At 37.7% G+C, this 18,165-nt stretch overlaps 1 protein-coding gene and 1 long non-coding RNA gene across 2 annotated transcripts in view; both read right to left on the bottom strand.

Annotated features, from left to right (window-relative positions):
- LOC133648343 (uncharacterized) overlaps positions 1-18,165 on the bottom strand; it is a 228,116-nt gene that overhangs the window by 54,000 nt on the left and 155,951 nt on the right. The window lies entirely within an intron of this gene.
- Positions 1-18,165, bottom strand: part of LOC133648342 (neuroblast differentiation-associated protein AHNAK-like) — a 43,668-nt gene that overhangs the window by 19,281 nt on the left and 6,222 nt on the right. Inside the window, exons 2-4 of the mRNA XM_062044337.1 lie at positions 7,212-7,270; positions 6,971-7,127; positions 6,656-6,876 (exon numbers count right to left, since the gene is read on the bottom strand). Of these exons, the coding sequence (XP_061900321.1) occupies positions 6,656-6,876; positions 6,971-7,127 (378 nt within the window). The 5' untranslated portion in view covers positions 7,212-7,270. The remainder of the gene's footprint in view (positions 1-6,655; positions 6,877-6,970; positions 7,128-7,211; positions 7,271-18,165) is intronic.

The following is an 18,165-nucleotide window of genomic DNA, read 5'->3' as shown; positions in this document are numbered from 1 at the left end:
ATATAGCAGCTCAGACGAAGCACCAAGCAGTGTGAGTGGGGTGCGTTTCCACAGAGTGTTTCCAGAGAGGCCAGCCTGACAGATGCAGAAGGAGTTTTTTAAAACAAAGTTCTAAAGCTTATCAGATATATCAGATTGTAGGTGAGGGTTTTTTTTTACCCTTCACATTCATATTTTGCTGTGTTTGTTGCGTTTCACTTGATTGTGAAATATATGGATGGAGAGGGGGTGTGACGTTCATATGTTGTCAATATTCAGTGTTTTATCGTTCATAGTTAATATTTATAAATGGTTGATTTATATAGGGTATTAAGGTAAAGTTTTGTACCTCACAAGTTGACGACGTCACGCTAGCATCACGTGACACCTCTGATGAAGGCTGCAGAAGCAAGGTAGCCGAAACTTGTCAGGTGCAAAACTTTACCTTACTAGCCTATATATATCAACCATTTATAAATACACATCAGTAGGCTAAATGAACTTCTTCAACATACATGGTTAATATTGTAAACCCCACATTCTTTATTTTCATGTATATTCCGGGTGTCTCATTCACTTAATGTAAAATCCTGTTCCGTTTTTTCAGGCGGTCTGTCATAAAGTTTTTAGCATTCAGACATTATCGTGAGGTTTTTGTATTAGTGTTCCTAAAATTACTGGACTACAGGTGTGTTCACTTATCCATGAAGCAGTCTCACACATGAACTTAAATGTGTCAGTATTTTCTCTTTTTGAGCCCCACAAAGTGGTTAAACTGTAAATATCGTATCGCCACCTGTTTGTAGCATGCATTGTTGTCGCAGTTTCGATTACCAAATTTGGAGAGGCTGCAAATCGCCATGTAAAATTACAAATTGAATGTAAACTTGCATCGAGCGAGCGCATTTTGAAAAGTTACCCTGTTTATGAGCGCCTTTAGCATTCAGACATTATTGTGAGGTTTTGTATTAGTGTTCCTAAAAATAGACACACAATTTTGTTCTCTAAATTTGGCCCACTAAGGCAAAATAATTGCCCGGGCCTGCCTTATGTTGACACTATTGTCAGATGTTGAACTAAAACTACTGTTACTGCTGTACCAGAAGACTAAGCTCCAGTGATCTGCATCATCTCTGCATGGGTATGTGTACTAAATTGTGATAGATAGATAGATAGATAGATAGATAGATAGATAGATAGATAGATAGATAGATAGATAGATAGATAGATAGATAGATAGATAGATAGATAGATAGATAGATAGATAGATAGATAGATAGATAGATAGATAGATAGATAGATAGTACTTTATTTATGTTGACATGTATAATGGATGTTAATATGACAATGACAATAAGTGGATTGATTGGTTTAACCCTTGTGTAATGTTCATATTGTTGTTACTCAGCCAGTGTTTGTGGGTCTGATGGACCCTTTGCAGATGTTTACCTTATCCCAATAAACATCTGTGCAGTATTTTAACATAAACGTGTTTGATTGTGAGGCATTAAAAGCCACAAAATGCAACGGGTCCATCAGACCCGCAAACGCTGGCTGAGTAACAACAATATGAACGTTGCGTGGAAATTTCTCTGCCAGTTTCTCCCTCTCACAGGGATTCTTCTTTTGTGTTTCTGCACCTGCGGTTCCCACACAAGGTTGCAACATTGTTTGTCAACACTGTCTGCTCTCATTTTCTCGCATATTTGACCCGCTGATGCTCCTGTCTAGGCCTGCTGTATGTGTGTGTGTGTGTGTGTGTGTGTGTGTGTGTGTGTGTGTGTGTGTGTGTGTGTGTGTGTGTGTTTGCTGTCCTTAAAAATGGCCAACTCGCATAACTTACTACGATGTGTGTGTATGGTCAAATCTACCTAGCAACAGCGGTCGGTCCTCACAACTACAAAAGTGATTTTTTTGTTTGTTTTTACTTTGTGTGTTTTGCATTCTGAAGTGAGGTTGCAACTCTCTACTCCCATCTAGTGCTTGATATATTTTTTCATCATTCTAGCTATAGTGGAACGGGGGGCCCTCACAACCTACTGACCAAAACGTGGGTCCACACAAAGTAGGCAAGACATGTATGCGTGTGTGTGTGTGTGTGTGTGTGTGTGTGTGTGTGTGTGTGTGTGTGTGTGTGTGTGTTTGCTGTCCTTAAAAATGGCCAACTCGCATTACTTATGAAGGATATATACATATTTTCATATATCCATATTTCTGTGTTACTTCTTTACTTTCATAGTCATACTACAAATAGCTAATGTTCCATATTGTACTCTTTTGCTTTCAAATCATCTAATGACAAAGTGCTTGCACTGGGGCCGGCCTTGATGTAGAAGGCAGAGAGGAGGAATCCTCCTTGCTTTACTTCCCAGGCCGACTCAAGATAAGAGACACAATGAGCATGTGTTTGAGGTGAGACAAGTGAGGGCGAGGGGAGATATTGAAGAAGAGAGTGTTTTCCGGGATGTTTTCAGATCAACTTGGGCTACGCATTTGTATGTGTTGTTCGAGGCTGGTCTCTATTCTCAAATATTTGAAAATAAATTACAAAATACCTATCCTGTCCCTGGTGGTACTTTTGATTTCAGTTTATATGTCATCTAAGGAACTTGGGACTGACCAGCGTTTTTAAATTACCCTTGGAGGAACATCTGGTCAGACGCAACAATTTGGGGGCTTCGTCCGAGATGACACGCTGACAATTGGACCTTCTCTTGCACTCTTCTCGACAGACTCACATGGCCAATATAATTCAAGGTAAGCAGAGCCTTTTTACTAAAATCTGCTTTAGGAGTCTGCCCAGAAGTCTGTAAGTCAAACACTGTTTTGTACCCCAGACAGAGATTGGTGATTTTGATAGATTGATTGCATTTTTGCCGAGCCTGCCATTGCATTAAAATTGTAAATAAGTGGTCAACTCACGTCATTGTGTCTCGATTACCGTGACGGGCAGTTTCATTGACGAGTGAACTAATAGTTGGGTGTGGCTCACCCTGGGTAGTTGGTCGCCGCCTAATAGAGTAACGGGATGGATGCCCATCATATGGTACAGTAAATACTCCCTGGTTCTGAGTTCCCTGTTGACATTTTTATGTGCACACAAACTAAGGATGGGTTGGAAGCCATTTGTAATAAGTACAATAAAGATTCCCTGGTTGCGAGGTCCATGCGGCATTAACTTGTGCGCTAAAATTAAGGATCGTACGGGAGGAGGCCCTTCTGTACCATACGACAAATTCCACGGCTGGAGGCCATTTGTAATAAATACAATAAAGATTCCCTGGTTGCGAGTTCCCTGTGGCATCTTTATGCGCACTAAAATTAAGGAAAAATAGACACAATGGCCAAGGAGTGTGACAGACAGGAATGTGATGGCGGTCGGGGAGGAATGTGATGAATCATTACTGTTTAATGATCAATTGAATGCACTGTTGTCGACAATGGAATTAGCAGGTAGAGTTTAAAAAATAAAAAAAGAGAACGTTCCTTGAAAGGGTTAAGAGCGAGTTTATAACACTCGTAAAGTCGTGAACTCAAACTGGAAGTTTTATGGTAAAGTGAAACGCAGAGAAAGAGCGTAGGTGCAGCTTTTTCTTGTGTGTGTGTGTGCGCGTGAGTGCTTACACGTGCGTGTGTGTGTGTGTTTGTGTGTGTGCTGCTGGATGCGCGTGCTTGTGTGTGTGCGTGTGTGTGTGTGCGCTGGTGAAAATGGAACACGCAGGGAGAGAGAAAAAGGAGCAGGGTTGGTGCTCGAGAATTTAAGACTTTGGCGTATGATAAAAGTAAACGGGGATTACGTGGAAAAACGAAAAGCAGCAAAAGAACCGATGATTAATGAGATAAATATGAAAAAATGGACTGACTGGTCTTTTGCCTGCCGCGCATGCGCGAGACAATTCAAACGACCCGCCCAGACTTTGACTAGGCCACCGCCCCCTACTCCAGTGACAAGCGAAGGAGGTACTCACACGCCCCCTTTAAGATTAATCCTGCCTCCGAAAATTAACCCCTTCTACACGTCTGACCATTTGCCTCCGGCAGACATTTTTGACCCATGATAAGGCTAATGACAGAGCAACAAGGAAACGATTACTTAAATTACAGATCGCTGAAGATAAAAAGTTAAAAGAACCAAGACCTGGTAGCTTTGACTTTAGGAGCAGGTGCAGGCAACCTGTGGCTCAGGTGGATGACTAGCATGGCTAAGAGCCAAAACCTAGGTGACTGTGTTGCTTGTTCCACTGGACGGCCCTTTCCCCACACTTACCCTGCCCCTTTTAAGTTGACTGACATAAATGGCTCAAACTGTCTTATCTCCTTGTTTTCTGAACCCACGCCACCAGGGTGTGATTTGTTGGCTAGTGTGTACCCTCCTGTTGACAATTCCACCCGACTTCTTCCATTTGTGGCCCAAAAGCTGAATTACACGTGTTTTCAATTCAAAGGACCCTCTTCGTCCCCCAACAAATTGGGTGACATTAACCCTTCCTGGTGCACCACACTGATAGATGGCTCAAGGATAGGCCCTTGGGCACGAGCTGACTTATTCTGGTATTGTGGGGAGCACAGATTGTACATTAGAATCCCAACCTTATCCGTAGGGCTTTGTGCTATGGTTAGACTGGTGACCCCACTCACCCTAGTGGGTACCACATTAACTCCCCTTGTAACTCCTGTCTCAGCGGCCTCTCTAACTTCTCGCCGACATGTTTTATCTCGGAGGAGTGTAACGGGCTCCTTTGATTTGACGAGTAACCCTGATGGTGTTTACTTTGATGCAATTGGACAACCAAGGGGGTCCCCCCACAACACAAATTGTGGTGTGAATCCTGTGCAGGTTTCGAGAACCTTCCTATCATTGGTGCTATTTTCCCTGTGACTGCTACTAAAAATGTAGAACGCATTAACTATGTTTTTTATAATCTGTTGAGACTGACCAACCTGACTCGTGACGCCGTTGAGGGACTTGCTGAACAACTTGCCCCGACCTCCCACATGGCCATCTAGATCCGCATAGCCCTTGACCGCATCCTAGCCAAGGAAGAAGGTGTGTGTGCAATGTTTGGTGACCAATGCTGTACCTTCATTCCTAACAACACCGCCCCCGATGGCTCAGTTCAGAGGGCCTTAAAAATTGGCTTCAAAGCACATTTGGCAGGTGGACTGACCTAATTAAGTCTGTCCTGGTCTCCATTGGAGTTTTTTGGCCATCACATTCTCATGCGGTTGCTTTATTGCCCCTTGTGCTAAGTGTCACTGAAGGGGGTCTAGCAAAGTGGTAACTTTAAGACTTTCGAGAATTGTTGGTTTCCTTCCCTGACCATGACGACATTGACGTGGACTCCCTCCATCTATCTTCCATGTAAATATGTTGTTGTTTTGTTGCTAGCTTGCTCAAAGAAAAGAAAAACAGCACCTACTTTAATGTGGGGCGTGCTTTATAAATTTTGTAAAAGTAATAAAGATCTTTTTAAAAGATCTTGAAGGGGGAATTGAAGGATATATATATATTTTCATATATCCATATTTCTGTGTTACTTCTTTACTTTCATAGTCACAAATAGCTAATGTTCCATATTGTACTCTTTTGCTTTTAAATCATCTAATGACAAAGTGCTTGCACTGGGGCCGGCCTTGATGTAGAAGGCAGACAGGAGGAATCCTCCTTGCTTTACTTCCCAGGCCGACTCAAGATAAGAGACACAATGAGCATGTGTTTGAGGTGAGACAAGTGAGGGCGGGGGGACATATTGAAGAAGAGAGTGTTTTCCGGGATGTTTTCAGATCAACTTGGGCTACGCATTTGTATGTGTTGTTCGAGGCTGGTCTCTATTCTCAAATATTTGAAAATAAATTACAAAATACCTATCCTGTCCCTGGTGGTACTTTTGAGTTCAGTTTATATGTCATCTAAAGAACTTGGGACTGACCAGCGTTTTTAAATTCCCCTTAGAGGAACATCTGGTCAGACGCAACACTTACTACAATGTGTGTGTATGGTCAAATCTACCTAGCAACAGCGGTCGGTCCTCACAACTACAAAAGTGATTTTTTTTTTAACTTTGTGTGTTTTGCATTCTGAAGTGAGGTTGCAACTCTCTACTCCCATCTAGTGCTTGATATATTTTTTTCATCATTCTAGCTATAGTGGAAAGGGGGGCCCTCACAACCTACTGACCAAAACGTGGGTCCACACAAAGTAGGCAAGACGTGTGTGTGTGTGTGTGTGTGTGTGTGTGTGTGTGTGTGTGTGTGTGTGTGTGTGTGTGTGTGTGTGTGTGTGTGTGTGTGTGTGTGTGTGTGTGGTACACAGAATATCAATTTCCACACTTCTATTAGTCCAGTGGACCCGGACATCTTATATGTAATAGAAATGTGTAGGGGGGGTGTATGGTGTGTGGTCATTAAATATGTATTCTGATATATGTTCTTCACAGAAAATGAGCCAAAGTCAGTGACTCTCTGTTTGAAAAATTAATTAATTGTATCATTTTTCTTTTAATAAAAATCGAAAACGGATCCCACAGACCCGAACACCACACAAGGGTTCATCATCTCTAAAACTGTACTTTTCTCCAGTATATAGGGTATATTTTGGGGGGTTTTGAGATAATAATCCATCCGATGACATTACGTCTACTTCAATCAATAGAAGTTAGATATTTTAAGAACTTACAAGAATGATGTCAGGACTGGCGCCTCCAACCCTGCCCTCCCATGTCAAGGTACCCAACGGCGAGCGACATGGTGTGCTCAGGGGCGAGTAGCCTGGGGATTTGTCCCCTTTGTTTTGTAGTTTCAGTCCAACCTTGTGGCGGTTCAGTGTCTTCAGAAGATCAGCTGTTTCTTCTGAGCTCATGTTGTCAAAATAGATAGTAGCGCCCACAATCTGGTCACCTTTGAAATAATGAACAAACAAAAAAACGACACGGTAAGAACGCTCACGTTCCCGAGTAAGGATGGTCTTGAGTTGAGGACCAAAAAGGCTTACCTTCGTATACTTTCCCAGACCGTGCCGCAGGCGACTCTCCTTTCACTTCTTTGACAAAGATCTCTCCTTCACATGTCTGCTCGATGGTCAGTCCAGTTTTGTCCGGGCCTTCCCAGTCTGGAAAGAGCACTTCCCTGGTTTCCTCCTCTTCGGCCATCTGTAAATTCCAACGCACAAATAATAGAGATGAGAATACGCTTAAGTGTGTTGTTGTTTTTTTTCACTCGACTGTGTGAGATACCTTGTTTTGTTTGTCTTGTGTTCAAACCCCGGTGGAGAAGAACGTCACACTCAATGTTCCTGCGTAAAGAAAACAATGAAATTCAGACTAAAACCTCACAAATGCATCAACATCTTGGACATTTTCAGAACACATCTCTCAGGCAAGTCTATGCCTAAACTGAATAGTTGAATTCCCAAAGATTAACACAAGGTGGTGGTAAAATCCTTTCAGACAGTACAGGTTCTCACTGGTATGCACTGAAATAAATGTGCATACTGCCAAGTGTTCCAATTCTTGATCCTAGCTCATCTTTGTCAGTGTATTTGACATCTGCACATGATTTTCAGTTTATGGTTGCTTCCCAAGCACCAAAGCTCCCTGAAAGCATTCTAACACCCCTAAGCATTGAGCATCACAGAAAATCCACAAAGTACATAACTCAGGTTTACAGTCGTGGTCAAAAGTTGACATACACTTGTAAAAGAACATAATGTCATAGCTGTCTTGAGTTTCCAATAATTTCTACAACTCTTTTTTTTTTTTGTGATAGAGTGATTGGAGCACATACTTGTTGGTCACAAAAAAACATTCATGAAGTTTGGTTCTTTTATGAATTTATTGTGGGTCTACTAAAAATATGAGAAAATCTGCTGGGTCAAAAGTATACATACAGCAATGTTAATATTTGCTTACATGCAGGGGTGCCGAAAAGGGGGGGTAAAGGAGACGGATTTTAGGGGCCCATGATGGAGGGGGGTCTATTAAAATGCATAATTGTATGTAAAATAGCATCAAAAAATGTTGCCGCTGTGTTGGGGGCCCTGTAAAGATTCTTTTCATGGGGCCCAAAATCCCTAGCGGCGCCCCTGCTTACATGTCCCTTGGCAAGTTTCACTGCAATAAGGCGCTTTTGGTAGCCATCCACAAATTCATAAAAGAACCAAACTTCACAAACGTTTTTTGTGGCCAACAAGTATGTGCTCCAATCACTCTATCACAAAAAAAATAAGAGTTGTAGAAATTATTGGAAACTCATGACATGATGTTCTTTACAAGTGCATGTAAACTTTTGACCACGACTGTAGGTCCATTGCAAAAACAGCTTTTTAAGCATGCTAACATATTATTTTATTCAACTTTCCTTAACCATTGTTCCCTGAGCCACGTTGTTCTTATACAAAACCCCAAAACCAGTGAAGTTGGCACGTTGTGTAAATGGTAAATAAAAACAGAATACCATGATTTGCAAATCCTTTTCAACCTACACTACCGTTCAAAAGTTTGGGGTCACATTGAAATGTCCTTATTTTTTAAGGAAAAGCACTGTACTTTTCAATGAAGATAACTTTAAACTAGTCTTAACTTTAAAGAAATACACTCTATACATTGCTAATGTGGTAAATGACTATTCTAGCTGCAAATGTCTGGTTTTTGGTGCAATATCTACATAGGTGTTTAGAGGCCCATTTCCAGCAACTATCACTCCAGTGTTCTAATGGTACAATGTGTTTGCTCATTGGCTCAGAAGGCTAATTGATGATTAGAAAACCCTTGTGCAATCATGTTCACACATCTGAAAACAGTTTAGCTCGTTACAGAGGCTACAAAACTGACCTTCCTTTGAACAGATTGAGTTTCTGGAGCATCACATTTGTGGGGTCAATTAAACGCTCAAAATGGCCAGAAAAAGAGAACTTTCATTAAAACTCGACAGTCTATTCTTGTTCTTAGAAATTAAGGCTATTCCACAAAATAGTTTGGGTGACCCCAAACTTTTGAACGGTAGTGTATATCCAATTGAATAGACTGCAAAGACAATATATTTAATGTTCCCACCGGAAAACTTTGTTGTTGTTTTTGCAAATATTAGCTCATTTGGAATTTGATGCCTGCAACATGTTTCAAAAAAGCTGGCACAAGTGGCAAAAAAGACTGAGAAAGTTGAGGAATGCTCATCAAACACTTATTTGGTGAACAGGCTAATTGGGAACAGGTGGGTGCCACGGGTAACTTACACATCCGTGAAGGCACCATTAATGCTGAAAGGTACATTACAGGTTTTGGAGCAACATATGTTGCCATCCAAGCAACGTTATCATGGACGCCCCTGCTTATTTCAGCAAGACAATGCCAAGCCACGTGTTACAACAGCGTGGCTTCATAGTAAAAGAGTGTGGGTACTAGACTGGCCTGCCTGTAGTCCAGACCTGTCTCCCATTGAAAATGTGTGGCGCATTATGAAGCCTAAAATAGCACAACAGAGACCCCCGGACTGTTGAACAACTTAAGCTGTACATCAAGCAAGAATGGGAAATAATTCCACCTGGAAAGCTTCAAAAATGTGTCGTTTACTGAGTGTTGTTAAAAGGAAAGGCCATGTAACACAGTGGTTAAAATGACAACTTTTTTGCAATGTGTTGCTGCCATTAAATTCTAAGTTAATGATTATTTGCAAAAAAAAACTTAAGTTTCTCAGTTGGAACATTAAATATCTTGTCTTTGCAGTCTATTCAATTGAATACAAGTTTAAAAGGATTTGCAAATCATTGTATTCTGTTTTTATTTACACAAGGTGCCAACTTCACTGGTTTTGGAGTTTGCATCTAAACAATATTGTACTATAAAAGATACTTTGCATAGGCAAGGGATGAGCATATTTTGCTTGTTTATCATTTTACAGTGTGGGGCAGTAGCCAATAATTTAAAATTCCCAATTCCTTATAGAACAAAGGAGACAATCACCAACAGACGGCGGAAAGTCTGATAGTACGATTGTGCACATTCTTTTTCTCTCGAAATATCCGTAAAAATATTTCAACAGTCCCTGACCATGAACATGCTGTTGAATAAACTAGCAAATTACCAAAACACTTATTGAACAGCCACACACACACCACAGCCTCACTGTTTGCAGCCTCAAAAAGATTAAACTGTGCGTATGATCAACACTTGGCTAAATAAGTATTACAGTCATTTCAAATGTACTCTTCAAAGTGTATTCTAAATATATTTGGCCTACATTGAGTGTTAAAACAAGTCTTATTGATGTGTTATTTGTACTGTACTACAGTGCAGTCTTGTTTTCTATTATTATGTTGTAGCTGTAAATAAAGATCGTCACCAAGCAGAGACTTCTGTTTCCGAGTTAAGGGTGACAACATGGCCGCTTAATCTTGGCGCTATCTCCACCGCCGCTATCAAATTGACCAGCTTCGGGCCGAACAACTTTTTAATGCACCACATCGTCACCTCCTGCCTCGTCAATAACACATCTGTACATTGGCAAGCATTCGACGTGAACACTTTTTTTATTCTCTACCTAAAAAAATATTTGATCCAATAATAATAATTCTACTTCGCGGAAATTTGTTTACAACAGTCAGCAAACCGGGTAGCGCAATTTGAGTACGAAGGAAAAATATGTTTTTCAATAATTTGTGATGAAAATAAGAGAATAATATCTATTTTTTAACTAATTGGAAATATTTCCTGCCTGATCTAATAGAATGAAAATAAATTTGTTATGCTAAATTTCTGTTTGTTTTTTTCCCTGTGAAACGATTTTTATACTATTTAACTAGAACGTGAATTTAATTAGATGCATGTTTTGGAACAATACAAATAAATGGTAAGCTCATTTTTCTATAATTCTTTTTTTTTTCCTTCAAAATAGCAAAATCAAAAGAATAAAATAAGCAACCATTTGCAGGCGTTTTCCTGTATTTATGTTTCTAAATATGAACGAAAACAGAATAAAAATCTACCATTTCATCACTATGCACGGATGTTAATTAATAGAATAGAATAGAATAGAAAATACTCTATTGATCCCTGGGGGAAATTCAGCACCACAGTTCGATCACAATAGACAATAAACACTTAGGTATTTTTACATGTGAATAATATAAATACAGTCTATTATACAGCATTATTCACATGTGAATAATATACATATAGTCTTTTATAGAGAATTATTTACATGTGAATAATATAAATACAGTCTATTATACAGCATTATTCACATGTGAATAATATAAATACAGTCTATTATACAGCATTATTCACATGTGAATAACATAAATACATAAACATAAATAACTTAGACATAAAAGTAGTGTTTTGATGACAATTCATACTTATTCAAATGACAACACGAGTTCAGAGTTATGGTATGACATAACAAAGAAAAGTAAGCTAGCACTGTCGCTGCTAAGTTAGCACACATGCTCCTGGACAAGATGGCCACTTGTTGCTTTCCCGGTTGACAAAACCCAGCTGTTGAACTAACCTCATTGCTTCGTAGTTGTTTTTGTTGTTGTTTTTTTTATCAAAAAGTCACGTTTGGCGTCTGAAGACCAGAAGCTTGGTGGATAACTCTAGCTTGCTCGCTAGCTGCCGCTGAGCTAAAGCGTAGTGACGGTCGAGGCGAAGGGAATGAATTAGAATGGCAGAAATGTTGGAATCTGTTAAGATTTGACATGTTATCTTTAATTGTGTCCCTTTTCATTTCAACATAGGTGAGTAGTTTTACTTAGTTTTTGTTTTAATTGGTTTTGTAATACAGCAGCTAACTTCTGCATGTCTTTGTTGATATCCACATTTGGGCATACAAAATGTTGATTGACTGACATTTTAACTTAGATATTGGGTTTCACTATGTATAGCGCTTTGAGTCACTAGAGAAAAGTGCTATATAAATATAATTCAATTCACTAACGTTATATATATATATATATATATATATATATATATATATATATATATATATATATATATATATATATATATATATATATATATATATATATATATACCTGTATATATATATATATATATATATATATATATATATATATATATATATATATATATATATATATATATATATATATATATATATATATATATATATATATATATATATATATATATATATATATATATATATATATATATATATATATATATATATTTATTTATATATAAAAATTGTTTTTAATATTGTTTTTAATATCGTTTTTAATATTGTTTTTAACATGGCTGTGCAGCACTTTGGAAACATTCTTGTTGTGTAAATGTGCTATATAAATAAAGTGGATTGGATTGGATTGGATAATGTCTGCAGAAGAAGAGGTAAAGTAGTAATAAAACTAGTAATATCTGCAGAAGAAGAGGTAAACTAGTAATACAACTAGTAATGTCTGCAGAAGAAGAGGTAAAGACTAATAAAACTAGTAATGTCTGCAGAAAAAGTGGTAAACTAGTAATACAACCAGTAATGTCTGCAGAAGAAGAGGTAAACTAGCAATACAACTAGTAATGTCTGCAGAAGAAGAGGTAAAGACTAATAAAACTAGTAATGTCTGCAGAAGAAGTGGTAAACTAGTAATACAACCAGTAATGTCTGCAGAAGAAGAGGTAAACTAGCAATACAACTAGTAATGTCTGCAGAAGAAGAGGTAAAGACTAATAAAACTAGTAATGTCTGCAGAAGAAGAGGTAAACTAGTAATACAACCAGTAATGTCTGCAGAAGAAGAGGTAAACTAGTAATAAAACCAGTAATGTCTGCATAATAAGAGGTAAACTAGTAATAAAACCAGCAATGTCTGCAAAAGAAGAGGTAAACTAGTAATAAAACCAGTAATGTCTGCAGAAGAAGAGGTAAACTAGTAATAAAACTAGTAATGTCTGCCGAAGAAGAGGTAAAGACTAATAAAACCAGTAATGTCTGCAGAAGAAGTGGTAAACTAGTAATACAACCAGTAATGTCTGCAGAAGAAGAGGTAAACTAGTAATACAACCAGTAATGTCTGCAGAAGAAGAGGTAAACTAGTAATACAACTAGTAATGTCTGCAGAAGAAAAGGTAAACTAGTAATAAAACCAGTAATGTCTGCAGAAGAAGTGGTAAACTAGTAATACAACCAGTAATGTCTGCAGAAGAAGAGGTAAACTAGTAATACAACCAGTAATGTCTGCATAATAAGAGGTAAACTAGTAATAAAACCAGTAATGTCTGCAGAAGAAGAGGTAAACTAGCAATACAACTAGTAATGTCTGCAGAAGAAGAGGTAAAGACTAATAAAACCAGTCATGTCTGCAGAAGAAGTGGTAAACTAGTAATACAACCAGTAATGTCTGCAGAAGAAGAGGTAAACTAGTAATACAACCAGTAATGTCTGCAGAAGAAGAGGTAAACTAGTAATACAACTAGTAATGTCTGCAGAAGAAAAGGTAAACTAGTAATACAACCAGTAATGTTTGCAGAAGAAGAGGTAAACTAGTAATAAAACCAGTAATGTCTGCATAATAAGAGGTAAACTAGTAATAAAACCAGCAATGTCTGCAAAAGAAGAGGTAAACTAGTAATAAAACCAGTAATGTCTGCAGAAGAAGAGGTAAACTAGTAATAAAACTAGTAATGTCTGCAGAAGAAGAGGTAAACTAGTAATAAAACTAGTAATGTCTGCAGAAGAAGAGGTAAGGACAACAACTGATCTACTCAGTGGCCTAGTGGTTAGAGTGTCCGCCCTGAGATCGGTAGGTTGTGAGTTCAAACCCCGGCCGGGTCATACCAAAGACTATAAAAATGGGACCCATTACCTCCCTGCTTGGCACTCAGCATTAAGGGTTGGAATTGGGGGTTAAATCACCAAAAAATGATTCCCCGGCGCGGCTACGCTGCTGCCCACTGCTCCCCTCACCTCCCAGGGGGTGATCAAGGGGATGGGTCAAATGCAGAGGACAAATTTCACCACACCTAGTGTGTGTGTGACAATCATTGGTACTTTAACTTTTTAACTTTAACTTACTTAATGTTAATATTCTAACAGTTAGCATGTTTCACATACAAAGTTATATGACTATAAGGTGTATGGCTGCGGAATTTGAGAAAAAAGTGTAAAATACGTGCACGCAAAAAGTTAGCACTTTAATGTTAGCATGCTAGCATAGTAACTATAGCATGCTAACAGTTAACAAGTGGCACATACCAAGTTATATGAATGTAAGGTTTATGGCTGTCTAATTAGAAGAAAAAAAATGTAAAGTTAGCTAAAAAGTTAGCATGTTAATGTTAGTATGCTGGCATGCTAGCAGTTAACAAGTGTCACATACCAAGTTATATGACTATAGGGTAAACGGTTGCAAAATTAGCTCAAAAAGCTAGCACTTTACTGTTAGCATGCTAACAATCAACAAGTGTCACGTACCAAATTATATGACTGTAAGGTGTATGGCTGCAGAATTAGAGAAAAAACTGTAATATTAGCTTGAAAAGTTGTCTCGCTAATATTAGCATACTAGCATGCTAATGTAATGACCGGGTAAGAAGAAATACCAAAAGGCAGTATTAGTTGGTGTAGACATAGAAAGTAGCAAAAAAAAAGCTAGCATGAAATGTTAGCATGCTAATATAAGAGATGCTAAAAAACAAAAAACGCTAGAATGCTAACGTTCTGACAAGTATGCAAGCAGTTAACGTGCTAGCATACTTGTTCGACACCAACGCAGATAGAAAAAAAACATGATTTTTGTACTGGGGGGGGCCCTGTTGTCTGTCTATGTTGTGTGCCCATTGAACTGTTAGTTACGGCCCTGTACAAACACCTGAGGGGAGGGGCTGTCACGTGACTTCATGTAATTAGATGAACCTGCCACCATTACACAATGACACAGCAGTTTATGTGGGATTTGTTGAAAAACTTAATTCCGAAAAATGTCTGATTGTGGGCAAACGCTTAGAGATATCGACTTTTCGTAAAAACCGTGAGCGCCTCAAGGCTTTGAGGAACGTTCCGGCGTTCTCAGATTTCCGATAAATGGAAAAATGGTTGAGTTAGAGGCCCGTTTATTCACTGCTGCTTAGCAGCATGTAAATGGGCGCTTGCATTGCAGCAGGCCCATAATAAATAATGTTCAAAGTAATTTCCCTACTGGCAGAGGTGGGTAGTAACACGCTACATTTACTCTGTTACATCTTGAGTAACTTTTGGGATGAATTGTACTTCTAAGAGTAGTTTTAATGCAACATACTTTTACTTTTACTTGAGTATATTTATAGAGAAGAAACACTACTTTTACTCCACTCCATTTATCTACATTCAGCTCGCTACTCGCTACTGATTTTTATCGATCTGTTAATGCACGCTTTGTTTGTTTTGGTTTGTCAGACAGACCTTCAAAGTAGGATATCTCGCATGCCTGTGTTTCACCAATCAAATACAGTCACTGGTGACGTTTGACTCCGTTTCACCAATCAAACAGAGCCAGGCGGTCACGTGATTAACTGCACATAAAGTTTCAGCGGCAACAAGCTTAAGCTTACATGAACTCAACGTCAAATTTGAGGAAGCACATGGCGGTAAGTAACATTAGTAGATATTTTGGCTGTCCCCGTAGGCTGATGTTAGCTTCCCTGCTATGAATCACTGTCAAAAGTACATCGTGTGGGGACATTTATTAACGCACTGCACACACACACACACACACACACACACACACACACACACACACACACACACACACACACACACACACACACACACACACACACGCACGCATGCATAGAAACACCAATCAGAAGTGCACAGTGTGTTCCCAGATGCACCGTGCAGCCCACACCTATCAGTTTATGGTTTGCGTAAAGGCTAACTTGTTATTTTCCTTTGTAATCTCTGCCTACTGAGCCTATGGTGCTGTTAAGTTATTGTGGCTCAATTTGCCTTACATTTTTTTATGTTAATGTATTATTTTTTAATATATATTATTGTTTTAGTTGCTTAAGAGATATTCTTGGCTCTGAATTTGCTCGTTGCTATTTTTATGTTTTTGTGCATTATTTGTTGCCGTCATCATTAAACGAACGGGTTACTCATCAGTTACTCAGTACTTGAGTAGTTTTTTCACAACATACTTTTTACTTTTACTCAAGTAAATATTTGGGTGACTACTCCTTACTTTTACTTGAGTAATAAATCTCTAAAGTAACAGTACTCTTACTTGAGTACAATTTCTGGCTACTCTACCCACCTCCGCCTACTGGTAACTAATGTTACTAATATAACTAATATTAGCATACTAGCACGCTAACGTCGAGAAGCTAGCACATGACTGGGTAAGAAGTAATACCAAAATGCAGTATTTGTTGGTGTAGACATAGAAAGTAGCAAAAAAAATAAGCTAGCATAAAACGTTAGCATGCTAATATAAGAGATACTAGCAAAAAAAATATATACGTACTCTAACAACTACAAATAGTACTTATATTTGACATCTTTAGTACTAGTAAGTTCCATAGTCAGCCTGTTCTATAAGACAACGAAGCAAAGTTCAAGACGAAGGCAAAGATAACGAAAATAACAAGACAAGTGGCCGTCCGCTAATGCCGATGAAGAAATTCAAAGAACGGAAACGTTGACACGTTTCTCATTAAACATATTTCCCGAGGGGGTCGCATACCAGCGTTTGCACGCGTGCGGCAAACATGCCTGGCGTTAATAAACACCAGCCCCTTTTTAGACTGGTGGATACTGGAAAATACATTAAATACTTTGAGATAATATTCATTCCGCTGTACAAAATAGACGTAGGCTCTCAACGTGTCAATACCAAGAGCCTAATGCTGGCTAAAAAAAAATGACGCCGGCATGTGAAACCTCCCAAAAAAAAAAATTCTCTCATTCTGTCATGTTGGCTCGGCTGAGGCTTGAAATATAATGTGGACAAATCAGTTAGCTGCGGATAAAAACAAGACATTGCAACACTTTTGGACGCCGCCTCGCTCAATACAGATCCTATTGGGCTCATTCCAACAGCTCCAATAATCCCTTTGTGACCATTTTTGGAAGATTTTGGGTCTCCAGGAGTCCGCACGTCAACCACGCCTTTATGGGCACTGATTACACGGGCAGCAAACATAGCCTGCAAACGTTCCACATAATGCTAATGTTTTACTTCTGCGTGCCTCCTACTCGTTCACTGACACAAGCTGTTGTTGTTAACTGGATTGGAGGCAATTTGCACTTAGCACCTTGAGAGTCCAGAAATGAAAAGTGTGTTATAAATATAACACACATGCATATACATATAAATATATGTATATATATATATATGTATTTATATATATATATATAAAAGGGACAAGCGGTAGAAAATGGATATAGACAGATAGATAGATAGATAGATAGATAGATAGATAGATAGATAGATAGATAGATAGATAGATAGATAGATAGATAGATAGATAGATAGATAGATAGATAGATAGATAGATAGATAGATAGATAGATAGATAGACATACATGTATACATACATACATACATACATACATACAGTACATATATACATACATATATAATTACATATATACACACATATATTGACAAATATATACAAACATATATAGATATAGATACATATATACATACATACATGCATATATACATACATACAGTACATATATACGTATATGCATACAGATATACATACATACATACATAGATATACATAAATATATATATACATGCATAGATATACATACATGTATATGTATGTATATATATATATGTTTTTATATATATATATATATATATATATATATATATATATATATATATATATATATATATATATATATATATATATATATATATATATATATATATATATATATCTATGTATGTATATATCTATGTATATGTATGTATATCTGTATGTATATAAATGTATGTATATACATGTATGTATATATGTATGTATATACTGTATGTATGTATATATGTATGTATATATGTATCTATATCAATATATGTATGTATTTATATATGTATGTATATACATGTATGTATATATTTGTCAATATACTGTATGTATTTACATATATATATATATATATATATATACATATATATATATATATATATATATATGTATTTACATATATATATACATATATATATATATATACATAT

Source organism: Entelurus aequoreus, linkage group LG04 (assembly GCF_033978785.1).
Source record: "Entelurus aequoreus isolate RoL-2023_Sb linkage group LG04, RoL_Eaeq_v1.1, whole genome shotgun sequence".
NCBI lineage: Eukaryota > Metazoa > Chordata > Actinopteri > Syngnathiformes > Syngnathidae > Entelurus > Entelurus aequoreus.
The sequence above is the reverse complement of the archived record's forward strand: the minus strand, read 5'-3'. Positions and strand labels throughout refer to the sequence as shown.